Genomic DNA, 13,797 nt, shown 5'->3' on the forward strand with positions numbered 1-13,797 from the left:
AGTTGATAAAACGTGCACAAGAGTTAATTAAATGTGCTCACGTTTTATTAAATCGCGCGAACGAGTTAATAAAACGTGCGCTCGATTCTGTCAACATTAATATATTGCATGATCCTTCACAGGCTCCGTAGTTAACAGTATTAAAAACATTTAAAAAGTATACCTTAAGGTAATTTTTACAACAGCAAAAAAATGTGTGAATAAATGTGCGATTAATATGTGATTAATCACAAGTTAAATATGGACAACATGCGATGAATCGCGATTAAAAAAATGAATCGTTTGATGACAGCCCTAATATATAAATATATATATATATATATATATATATATATATATATATATATATCAGGAGATTTCCTGGCTTGAAACTGGTCATAAATGTGCTGTCTGTCAGACCAGACTTCTCCTTTCCAGTTTTACGAGGGGGAAGCTGAGCGATGCCCACCCACATCATTAAAAAGTAAGAGTATTGAGCAGCTGGAGTGGAAGAAGCATCTGTGTAAGTGAAACATTAACCTCATGCTGGGGGGTTGGTTCGGCTGTTGCCTTGGATCAGTCCGAATCTTTCTCCCTTTATGTCCCTCTTATCATTTCCGTTTATATCTACAATGACTATAACAATGTTCAATGTTACACACTGGAGGGACCTCCTGTCCAAACAAGATAAACAACCAAACAGGTTCACTCCCACAGACGATGCAAATTCACCTAAAAACCAAACATGTATGATTGTGGAGCCTTGAAAAGGCCAGAATACCCACTCAGGAAGGAGGGAGGACATCTCACCTCGGCACAGGTTCCTGGTTCCTACAAGAAGGTTGCTATTTCATGGCGAGAAAGGTTCCCACTGCACCTCCATGCTGCAGGGAACGGATTTTAAATTTGCAGGGGTCACAGCAGGGAGTTGCGTTCTCCATGTTGTTTTGGCACAGATTTTTATGTTGGATACTCTTCCTGACTGAACCCTCCCTCATCATCCTGGCTTGAGTCAGGCTATGATTTTCAGGCATCTGACCCCAACAAACTCATTTTCTGCATGATCCTGACCACCTACAAATGGGACTTAAAATGCCATGCGCAGATACGTGCAGTATCTTTAAAGTATACGGTTGATAATGAGGTAAAATGGGAGGCCAGGGTTACAGATTGCGATGCAAGTGGAAGATGCCTCATCTCAGTGTTGTGACAATGGTGCATGACATCCAGGTTCAACACTGCTTGTGTACAGCATTATATTTATTAACTTTGACATTAATTTTCTTTTAATTAACTTAACTCGGAATGTAAATAAAGCCTTATCTATTCATGACTTCAGATCTACTGCGCTACATAGCTTCATGCAGGTTTGATGATTTTAGAACAAATGAAGATATCCTTGTTAATCTTCTGCACGTTTAGTTGGCACCTTAATCCAAAGACCACATTTAGCTCTTTTTCTGTTTGAATTTAGGAAATGTAACAAAAAACAACGCCTGTCCATCCTCTCAGGATACCTGGACTTAGTATTAAAAGTACCTCAGGCACACTGTCTTAAAATATTCTTCCGTAAAACAGATGAGAGTTCAGGATCGATTAGATTAGATTAGATTTAACTTTATTGTCATTGCACATGTCAAAAGTACAGGGCAACGAAATGCAGTTAGCATCTAACCAGAAGTGCTTATGCAGTGAAATAAACACATATATACACATATATGCACATACACACACACACACACATATACATATATATATATATGTATGTATGTATATGTGTATGTGCAGGTCAGATGTGAATGAATGTGAATGTGAATGAATGACAATATATATCACGAACAGATGAGATGTGATTATATGATTTGCACCGATTTGAATACCAGTATATACATGGGTGATTGCAGCATTCCATAAGTGTGGAAGTATTTACAGCAGTGCGAGGATGGGGTTGAAAGCTCCAGATGTCCGAGCTCTGGTCCTTGTGGAACTGATTCCCAACAGCCATTGGCTCATCTGGGTTTAAGGGGCGGGTCTTACTGATAGGTCAGTTGGGGATGATTAACATGCAAATGGAATGTCCTCAGACATTTTTGAGCATTTTCATGCAGAACATAAATATATAAATAAACCAAAGGGACATTATAACTGTAGAAGGCAGATGTGGTCATGCAACAATGTTGGATCCACTTTGGTCATTTTAAAACTTTCGAGTCATTGTGAAACTGCTATGTTTTATGCTTCAGACTGATATCTACGACACATTTTGGAGTGAAAGAGTGTTTTATTTGATCCTGCCCTTATGTTCCTTTTCTGTCCTAGAATATTACATTGCAAAAAAAAACGGTTCAGCTGGTGAGGCAACTGTAGGATGCTGAAGTCTCTCTATGTTCACCACGTTAAAATATTTCAGATTTTCTTTCTGTAACTCTGTTCATGTTCTCTCTTTGTTCCAGGTTCAGCTGATTCACTACAATCATGAACTGTATACAAATTACACAGAAGCCGCCAAAAGCCCCAACGGACTGGTCATAGTGTCCATATTCATGAAGGTAAGTGTCACGCGCCGTCTCTCTCGACTGTCTGCCTACCAAGGTTGTATCCGCTCACAGGCCATGAATTTAATCTGGACGTGGTTCAGCCCAGCAGCTGCTGCCATGACATTGTGTAATGGGTCATTACTTGGAAATCCAGCAGAACTGCTTGAGAAGGAGTTTCTTAGATTCAAGCAATTTTAAGTTGGGAACAGCCGAACAACGTACTTGACCTGGTTTTATCAGGTGTTTAATCATTACAAGACAGCTATAGTGTCTAATACACTCGTGGAACACATAGCGCAAAACGGAGCAGGACTCGACATCATGTTCAGTTCAGGCAAAACTCAATTAAGGGGGAACCAAGTGTCCGGCCAAGTGTAGCAACACTTACATGGTCAGTGTTTTTCCTCTTAATTCCATTCTCTATCAGGGTGCAAAATGTTCTGAAACATTGGTTAGATTTAAATTATTGAACCACTGAACCCAGTTTATGATATTTTTTGACTCAGTTGAAGAACACCCTGAAGAATCCTTATATTTAAGGGAAACGTTGCATTGGAGTGCATTGTATTGGACAAAAAAGGACATGGCAATGAAAGCCATTTTGGTTTTAAAGGAGGAAAATGAAAAATGAAAAAAAAGCCTGCTCAGAAGCAGACATGTTGACTTGTGATGAAAGCTCACGAGGGCAACGCTGGCTCGGAAAATGTTGGGAGGATATTGAAAGCAAATTGAAATGCAAAAGTTAATAGTATCCCATTTCAGGCCTCCAAAAACATCCCCAAAAAAAGAGAAAAAAGTAGGAAGAGTAAAGCGTTTATCCCTTTGTTATGTTGCCATTTCTTTTCACAACACGGGAAACGAACAGGGGACAAAGTAACGCCTGAGTGTTTCATCTATCGGTTTCCTCAATGCATTTCAGGTGTTGTGAGAAGGAATGGCAACATTAAAAAGTGGTGGAAACTTTCCTGTCCAGACGGCTTCGAAAGGGGATGGAGGCCTGAAATGCATGAATGTGAACTGATTAAGTAAATTCACTTTTCCTTTCACATTTTCCATATTTTCCCAGCATTCTCAGCTTTCACATATAACATTAACAAGGACATGTCTGCTGTCGTTCATCTGACATGGGCGTGGTCAGTTGCCTTTTTAAATGTATTTTCTATTCCAGCACTCCTTAAGGAGAAAAGGAGGGGTAGTTATCCCATGCCCAGGATGGGACTTTTATTTGAAACCAAATATTCTGCTCAATTGCTTAATTATTTCACTGCAGCTTTGACACGTGGCAGTAAAGGTTCTTGGTCAGTGTTAAAGGCACACTATGTAAGAATACAACGCCAGCTCAGATGTTTTCCTTTATTTGCTCTAGAGTGTTGAGATTTGTTTCTTTTTCCGATTTTAATCATTTTTGTACTGGACGAGAGCGCCGTGGCCGTCAGGCGGCCCAGTTTGCCCTCAGCAGTTGCGGCGTATCCATATTTCAGCCAGACGAGCGACACAAACACCATGTGATCTGAGAACCACTCAAACTACTTTTGTCAACGCCGCACGTGGGAACTGAGGAATAACCTAGCACAAAACAAGCTGTTTCACTGGAGATGGACCAAGAAATCAAAGGCCGTGAGATGTGCTACGGTTTGTTCAGAAAATGAACCACAAAAATAGACAATGAACACAGGTGAAGGGATGGGAAGGAGAAATTAGTTTAGTTTTTGAAACTGTCTCCTTTTTGTCCCTTCCCTTCCTCATAGTGATGTCATGGTATCCTTGTTTGCTGATTGGCTGTAGCTCAAACAGGGATTCCCCTGGCACCTCCAGATGTTTGGTCTGCTGGAACATCAGAGGTGGTGTTACTGCCGATCGCTCACTGATTTGCCTCCCAGCCAACCTTCGCTAGTCTGACACCTTGACCTAAAGGGTTTATGTGGGTGGTTCCCTGATCATGATTGGCATGTGAACAGAGCACCTTCAGGCAGCGCAACTTCCTTCTCTTATCATGAATATGTGGATGCTGCAGTGATTTCTTTCTCTTCTGGAGGGATAAAGTCCCATCCCAACTCAGCAGCACATCCCTTCATTGATTTAAAATGATGTTATTAAAATCCCAATTGACTAACATCCCTCTAATATGTTACCAAACATATTAGTGCGTCTGAAACCAAACTGCTCCGATGGTTTCAGATGCACTTTTATAATTAAACTATTATGTAGTGTAAGTTTCATCAAAGCACTCCCGAAAATAGCGTATAATAAATTAAAGTAGAAGTTTCCTAAATGTAATTAGCTTTTGTCTACATGGTCAGCTTGTACTAAGTCCTCACTCAAATGGTACATGAAGCAGCCAAAATGATGACTGAGCTGCCAGAAAGACTTTCAGCTCCAAATGAAAAGTTCATACACACATTAGTTCAACTTATGCGCCAGTTGATGGCATTTTAAGGAAGCTTCACTTCCCCTGCTAATAACACGAGCGAGCTAAATTATGTACCGTCTGTGCTTTGGTTGATAATTATGAGAGACAGAGGATCAAGCAGCAGAGACCTTATGCAAATATTATTCCACTTGTATTGTGTTCTGATGTCCCCGTAAAATTCGAAATGTCTGATTCTCTGTGTTTTTATGGAATTTGTACAAAGGCTGGTAATCCTTGAACAGAAGAGCAGCAGTGCTCCCTGCCCTCCACTCTCCCCGCTTCTCCAAACATCTGTCTGAAATCTTCTAAGGGTCCAAATCAAGGACTCACAGTTCACAAACAATTAGCAACCCAATTATCCTGCACTGCAATGCACTGCGTGGATTCGTATCAACACCGGGCCCCAGTGTTCGTGCTGACGGCGGCCCTCTTCAGTCTCTTTGTTCTTCTTCTTCTTGAATGAAAGGCTCGGAGATCAGCGAGGGAGCCGACGTCCTCACAACTACACAGACTGAACAGTTCAGCTGCTAACCGCTAATGAGCTCCCCAATGTCAATGGGCCCATCAGTCAGTCTTGAGGAGACAGAAAAATCTGACCTAGGTCATCACTCCTTGACTTGCCCCCTGGAACGGGAGAGGTGTGTAGGAGGAGGGTGTGAGGGACGAGCCGAGCTGTGGAAGTGATGTGCTGCAGGTGCGGTTGCTCACTGCGATCGCCCGAGGGAATGACCCCGGGGCAGTTATGTGGAGCGCCGCTGCATGCCGGGGCTCGCGGAGTCTGGGGAAATCTCACTGCGTTAAGACCAACAGTGGAAACCACTGCTGGATGCTGGTGACCTTCAAACCTCTGGAAGACCTTTGTCTCCTAACACAGTCCGCTGCACTCAAAAATTTTACTTAAACTGCGGCTTATGAAGTCCTGTGTAAAAGTTAATACTCCCTGTTTTAACCTGATGGTTTTGACTGTTTGCAAAAAAAAAATATTCTAATTATAGTGGAAGAAAAAAAGAGAAAAGATAATATGGGCAATATTAAGTACACCTATGACTCAGTAGATTGTAAATCTCTAACAACAATGACGTGGTTCAAGAAGGTTCTAGCTTTTTCAGTTGAGGTTTTGTGAGACTTGGTTGTTGGATGATAATCGTCCGTCTTCTTCTATTTGTGCTGACATGGACCTCAGTATTTAACATGCTCAGGGTCTGAGATGTCGTCCTTGTCTTTTTGCATTTCTCTCAGCATAAACTCAGTCTGCCTTTAGGGTTAAATTTGCGGTGTATAATCTTTCCTAGTGTCAGACACCAAACTACGCATTGTTTCGAATAGTATTACCTGTTCCAGACTGATTTCCAGCAACAATTGCTTCTCTAAGAATATGGCTTATATCGCTCCCTCTTGGCATTGGGTTAACACACACCTGAATGCTCCAGAATAGCAAACTCCCAAAATATTTGCACACCTGCAGATGATCATTTCATCCGGAGCTGATGAGTAGAAACACCTTGCTGCTCTTAAATCCTACGGCAGCAGTAATAGGGTACTTAGTATTGTCCTCATCTGGTTTTTTGGGAGGGTTTTTGGCTTCATGTTTGTAAAAAAAAAAAAAAAAAAAAAAAGAAGAAAGTAGATGAAAGGAAGAGAGAAATCCAGTCTTAACCCCAACAGAGCATGTGTGGAGAATTTTTAACAAAAATGCAACTATGATGAGCCCATTCTCTGGCACAGCTTAAAAACGTAGGATGGACCAAATGAAGACCTAAAAGCCTTCATCACTTGGCGTCCTCAATGCAGAACACCTTTTAAGTGATGTGAAAAGGAAATGAAACATTAAACAGGGTAAAACCTTAACTATTACATGTTTTTTTAATGTGCTGGAAGCCTGAAATGCAAAAATGGATGGACATGTGCATCATGTATAATTTCTTTGACCAGTTTTCCATGTTGTTCATAGTTTTTATAAGCGGTTACCAGAGAGAAAAGCTCTAATTATATTTGTCCTTTTGCCACAGCTCCTAGTTTACATCCCAGTCATGTTTTGTGATTCTGTACAACATTGCTACTTGAACTGTCACCCGTGAAACAAAGGCCTGCAAACCTTCAAGGCTCCATCCTTCCTTTTCAACACTCCATAAAGGTCAAAAGGGTGACTATCACTTCATCAATGCCCACGACTTTAAAGTCCACAGAGAAGCAATTAAAAAAAGGAATTCCTCCCACCCATTCATAAGAAAGTATTTCTCTACTCCCACCATCTGGTAATGGTCAGAGCAGAACCTCACTCTTCCTTCCACTCGATGGGGGAACTCCAATTGCTGCGAGTTGCATTTCTTCTGTGCTTCGACTCCTAAGAACACCAGTGAGGACAGCTGTGGGTCCCACAATCTGTGGAAAGACATAGGGATACCATTTTACAGTCACTGCCACGCCTTTTCACTTCTTGTTTTGGGTCTAGGGCTGGGCGATATATCGAGATTTTAATATATATCGATATATTTTCAAACACGATATGGTACGAGACAATATCGTTTATATCGATTTAAAAAAAAACACACATTACATTTTTTTTTTTTTTAATTATTTTGATATAGCTTATTTTGTGACAAATTGACTTGAATGTTTTATTTGAGATTTGCACAAATGTTTTGTTATTTGCACAACTGTCAACCTCAGTGGAAAAGTCTGCCTGTTAATGTCTACATTGTATTTTAATTTCATTTTTATGCAGGAAAGGGATATTTGTTTTATTTTATTCAAGAAGCATTTTTATTCTATATATGCAGGCAGTTTATTTTTATTTCATTTGTTTTATACATTTTGATATTGTGCAGACCTCTGTTAATAAAGGAACCTGTGTGACATTTGGCACGAGGCTTTGTATTAAAACTGACTGTTTTTTTAAGGGTTTGCCTCAGAATAAAATGAAGCTAACAGAGATGCTATGCTATAATGCTTTGGGGGAAACCCCAATTAAGGCACAGAAAAAATATCAAGATATATATCGAGTATCGCCATTTAGCTAGAAAATATCGAGATATGACTTTTGGTCCATATCGCCCAGCCCTATTTGGGTCTCATTGATGTATTAGCAAGAAGAATCAGAAACGTGTTGCAGCTTGTGATTGTCTTCAGCCAGATCGAAAATCAACCACAGAGTACAATGTTGGTACTTTTCTCGCACCAAACGTGAGCATGTTCCAGGAAAATAGGGAAAAAATGGGATGACTGAATCCCCACGAGTGCTTCTCTTGAAGAACAATGATGAAAACGAGAGTGTGTGAAGACACAGCGCTTGCCTGAGGAACAAAAGGGAAAAAGCCGAAGACCAAGTCATTTCCGTGCAATGCAGGGGGGTGGAGGGACTTCTCTTTTTAATCACTCCACCTAAAGACATGTGGACAGACTTGTGAAGTCCACTGAGCGTGACTGAGTGATAGACTGAGCGGAGAGGATGGCAAGAAAGAGGTCTGCAAAGGGCGTGAGGGATGGTCCTGACGGGATTGCTTCATCTATTAGCCAAGCCGGCGCAGAGCCGGCAGCCGCTCTCCTCCTCTGAGATTTACCTGAGCGATGGAGTCCATCACAGTTAAAATGACCCAACAGCTTTCATAGAAAGTTGAGAAACCAACTTTACAAGATGTTTTTTTTCCTTCTCCGATTAAAAATCTCAGTGGCGCTCGGCAGAGATCATGACTTCAGTCATTTTTCAGACATGGACGGATGATACTGATGCCTTAAAATCTGTCAGTCCCCATCCAGATGGAGAGAATGTTGTAGAAAGGTTGAAGATCAAATTCTCCCAGCATTGGTTTGGGTGCTGTGCTGCTTGAAGGGTACATACGAAGAATCTGTACATGAGTGGTTGTCTGATTTAAGTTCAGCCTGCCTGGATAAGGAAATCCATTATTCAATGAGGTGTTTGGATACACAGGGTTCTCTGGCAGCACAGACCCAGCTCAGACTGGTATTCCCCACCTTCCGCTTCCTTACATCCAAGCAGTTTTACAGAATACAGGGCTGTTCCCTGGAAGGGAGTGGAAAAAAACTGTAAAGCAGATCTCAACACATAAATGCTTCTCAGGAGAGCTAGGTGGATTGAGTGGTTGATTCCATCCCTTAAAAAGAAAAAGGCTGCTGGAAAAACAGCTGTATAGGCGTGGAAAAAAAGGGAGCTGTTGCCTTGTATCCAGTATTCAAGTTGTAAAAAAAATCAGGGGGGATGGTGGATTTTATCATATGGGGACAGATAATTTGTGCTGATTACAAATAATATAATATATTACAAATGATAGCACTGACCAAAACACCTGCAGAAATACTGCAGGAATGACATAGCAGCAGTTAAATGCAGCCTTCTGTAAATTTAAATATCCACTGGGCTTACATCTAATACATCAAAACATAAAAATAAAAACAGTTTTCTGAACTTATCAATATGATTCTGTCCTTCACAGGATAAGTAAAATGGATCACTGCAAAAACTCAAAATCTTAACAAGAATATTTGTCTTATTTCTAGTTAAAATGTCTCATTTTAGTAAAAAAAAATCTCATTACACTTAAAACAAGACTCATCACTGGAAAAAACAAAAATGTTTTCACCTGTTTCAAGTAGATTTTCACTTGAAATAAGTAGAAAAATCTGCCAGTGGAACAAGACTTTTTTACTTGTAATAAGAAGATAAATCTTGTCCCACTGGCAGATTTTTCTAATTATTTCAAGTGAAAATGTACTTGAAACAGGTGAAAATAGTCAAATAAGTTATTTTTCTGGTGTTATTTTTCTGGTGATGACTCTAAATGTTGAAATAGCAGTAAAACCACATTCATTGATGAAATGACATAAGGGATGGAAAGGGGGGGATGGCAGTTTTACTGGGGGGATGATTTGGACCGTTTTTATTTCAGGGGGGATGCCATCCCCCCTCATCCCCCCTCAACTCGAGTACTGCTTGTATCCCTGTGGAACTTTGACCAAATTATGTCAAAGACCTTTCATTAAACCCATCTTGTTAAAGGGGCATAATATGTCTCCTTTACGGGATTTCTGCTGGGAATTTTAGCACTTTAACACGTGATATGATAATGAACCACGACTTTCATGCCTTCTGTTAAGTAGGCAGCACACAGGAATCTACATACACTGAAATCTTGTCTTTCCATCTTGGCCGTTGATGGAATTGTGTCATCTGTGTTGTGTTTTCCCTTTTTACTCCGGAAATGATCAACACTACTAGTGGAAGTGCAAGATACCCATTTGCTCAGTCATGCTGTTGCCTGCATGCTGTTTGTAACTAGTATTGACAATGTGAGCTTGTAACAAGGACTTGGTGAAATCAATATATTGAAATATCGGAATCCACATTTGACTGTTTTTCCCCTCTCTATGCAGTTACTTGATCCTTCAGCCAAGAGGTGGCAAAGTTCAGATGCTTTTATATAGGAATTATGGGATGCATGACACTGCAACAAAAGCTCCTTTAGCAATAAGCCATAATATTCAAACTCGAGTCAAATTGTCTCATGTGAATCAAAAATAACTCTGCCTCTCGCCTGTAATGAGCTGGGATAGGCTCCGGCAGACCCCTGTGACCCTGCAGGGGATTAAATGGGCATAGAAGATGGATGGATGTTCTATGCATATATGACTTTCAATACTTTTGAGTATTACACAAGTGATGTAAAACCATCATGTGCTGTGTGAGAGTGAGTTAACTTTGGTTTTCTCATAGGTGAAGCTACTGGTATAAACTCTGGAGGGAAAGCCTGCTTTCGAGGAGGTGGTTTGGCTTGGAAAGGGCTATTGGTACTAGAGCCCATTAGGGCTGCAGCTATCGAATATTTTAGTAATCGAGTATTCTACTGAAAATTCCATCGATTAATCGAGTAATCGGATAAAACATATTTTTGTTTAGTTAAATATACATAAGATGTTGGATGTTAATTGACATTACTAAGACTAAATTATATAATACAGTAGGTTCATGGCTGTTCATTTAAAAACCCTGAACTTACACCAGTTGACCAAATTCACTGCCTTCACTCCAAAAACTAAGGATCTTACCAAGAAATGTTCTTATTTTCTAACCTAAAAATGCCATTACACCTGATAACACACATCACTTAAAAGGTTAGGTGTATTTTCCACATGTTGAGGACGTACTGTTGTGGTATCAAGCGCTGTCTTACAGTGAATACATGCAACAGTGTTCACCTTGGTATCCAGCTTGAAATTTTCCCACACTTTTGACATTTTCTGCCTTTCCTTTTAGCTAAAACCAAATATATCCGCCGCCTCTTTCTTCTTCCTTGACGTAAGCGGCCTCAGTGCGTTGTGCCGCATTAAACGTAGTCCGGGCGAAATACGATGCTTTGAGCTGCAAAATTAAACGATTCCTCGAGGCAGAGAAAATTCCTCGATCATTTTTTGTAATCGAATTACTCTAATTATTCGAGGAATCGTTTCAGCCCTAGAGCCCATAGCTAAGGGCCTAGTGTCGTTGTTTAATGCCCGACTTGACAATGGTGAATAAAATCAAATGACAGGTTTGTGTCAAGCCTCTTCGTTACCACTCCTCTAAATCCTACAGTGATGAAAACTGCCTACAAGTGGGAGCAGCTGATTGAGTTTTCTAAAGCCTGTCTAATGATGGGAATTTAAATCACCCAGTTTAAATCACACGACTTGAAGAAGAAACTCTGGGGGATCAGAGGTTGCTGGCAAATTAAATGGACAGCCTCAGAGGGTTGAGGAAACAACAGGAATACTGTATGTAGTGAAGTCCATTTCAAACATATTTGGGACTCCAACAACTTTCTATAGGTCCATTTCCATTAGTTGGGTTCCAGGGTAGTTTAACACATTTAACACCCTCCACATTCCCAGGAACAGCCTGGCAGCAAAGTTTTTCAGGAACCCGTAAGGCGCTGACCTTTCTGAGGGTCAGGTAAAACTGCTAGGTCACGAGGTGATTCACTGGCTCAGTGGTGATGGGACAATGTCCAGCCATCTTGGTGTCCCCTTCGAGTATGAGTCGTCTCTTCACGGTGTATGAAAAAACGACAAACAGAACCACAGCAACCACCGCCGGTAGCTTCAGCGCTGATCAATGTTGCATGGCGTGGTAGTTTGCTCAAATAGTAGATATTCCCTGTCACAGTTCCAGCCTCCTAGTTTCACCCTGGAGCCTCATACAGATATGACACTACATGTGCAGACAGACTGCAGACACGTCGCTAAGAGTAAAGGATGGGAGCGTCGTTAAATATGGCTGCTGTAATCCTGGACGTGTTCCTTTAAAAAAAAAAAAAAAAAAAAAACCTCTCTGCACCCTGGATATTGATCTGTTGGCTGTAAAGTTCCATCCCTGTCGCCTCCAGAGAGTTTTGTTAAAGGAAGGCCGTGGAGTATCGGCCTCAGAGGACAACGCGCCCTCCAGATCACAGTTTAGAAGAAACGAGCACTTTGGAACGCCTGGAACACCTTAGCAATTCACCGAGGGTCCTATCTGCAGATTATTATTTTGAGATTCAACGTGATAAATGTTTCAGAAAGATAATGAGCTCAAACTCACTTCAAAGCTTTGAAAAACTTTCCCCTTTGAGATCTGAGACATGACAAGAAGCTCTGTGGAACGTATTTCTCTCTCTCGCTTCTGTTTTCTGGCTCATATTATCATTTAGAGTCATACTTTTGCATTTGAAATGAATACAAAAATACAAATAAGTCTGTGCACAGACTTTAAAACCACATTGTACATACAATAAAAATGTGTATATTTAGATATACTTGTATGTTAAGAATCAAATAAGTATGTAGACACAGTAGCACATTTCATACACAAAGGCAACTCAACATGCTTCACAAAATACTTAAAATGAATGACAGAGGGAAAAAAGAACATAAGAATGCAAATAAAATACACAATAAAATCCTCAAACATACATCTGAAAGGAAAACGGAGTAAAACTGAGCTTATATGGCGTATATAAGTAAAAACGGTGCAGTAAAATAAGACTAAACAAAGTCACCTGACCCAACAGAAGAGCAGTACAGTGGTCAAGAGGTGAAGGCATGTGAGCTTCTCTAAACCTGCTCTGGACATCACTGATGTGTGTTGGAGCGGTTAAAAAGCCGTTTCAGCTCCAGCCTTCATGTGGATGCTGCCACTCAGGTCCGAGCTGAAGGAAGTTTGATCACATCCAGCCATTTACACGCTGGCACCGACGAAGAGAGAAGCACCCGTGCTGATCCTGACGCATTCATTTCTGATTGAATTCAGGTTATTTGGCTTCATTATGGAACCGTGTCAGACTGAAACAGAATCCATTTGCTATTTACAAGGATATATTGCTTTTTGACTTCAAAGCCGAGCGCCTGTTAGACTTTGCTTTCATGGTTTCTTGAAAACAGCGGGGGTCTTTGTTTTCCAGAGGGCGAGACTGCGGCAGAAAGCGGTTCATGAGCTTCTGACTGTGAAAAATACATCACTGGGTCCAACGTTCCACCATCATTAAACATAATGGATCAAAAAGCACATTGACATTACACTTAGGAACACTTTCCTGGATAGATGACACCTGGGCAGATTTAATTGTGTTTTAATTTTAGATGAGCTCTCTGTCATTATGTGACCATTTAACCCCATCCTTTGTCTCTCTTCTCCCTCTCTGTCTCTTTTTAATCCAGATTGCGGAAACATCAAACTCGTTCCTGAATCGAATGCTGAACAGAGACACCATCACAAGAATAACATATAAAAGTAAGTTGGTATGGAGGATTTCACTGTGAAAGTAGGGCAGAGCCTCTGGGTATGTTATTGAACCCACATCTAGTGGTTGTAGAAAAGATGCGTCAATGGGCTCAAATCATAGC

The 13,797-nt window shown here is 40.7% G+C and overlaps 1 protein-coding gene across 1 annotated transcript in view; it reads left to right on the forward strand.

Moving 5' to 3' along the window:
• ca10a (carbonic anhydrase Xa) overlaps window positions 1-13,797 on the forward strand; it is a 378,645-nt gene that overhangs the window by 346,840 nt on the left and 18,008 nt on the right. The window contains exons 5-6 of the mRNA XM_061708004.1: window positions 2,433-2,528; window positions 13,612-13,684. Coding sequence (XP_061563988.1) covers window positions 2,433-2,528; window positions 13,612-13,684 — 169 coding nt within the window. The remainder of the gene's footprint in view (window positions 1-2,432; window positions 2,529-13,611; window positions 13,685-13,797) is intronic.

Source organism: Cololabis saira, chromosome 19 (genome assembly GCF_033807715.1).
Source record: "Cololabis saira isolate AMF1-May2022 chromosome 19, fColSai1.1, whole genome shotgun sequence".
Classification (NCBI taxonomy): domain Eukaryota; kingdom Metazoa; phylum Chordata; class Actinopteri; order Beloniformes; family Belonidae; genus Cololabis; species Cololabis saira.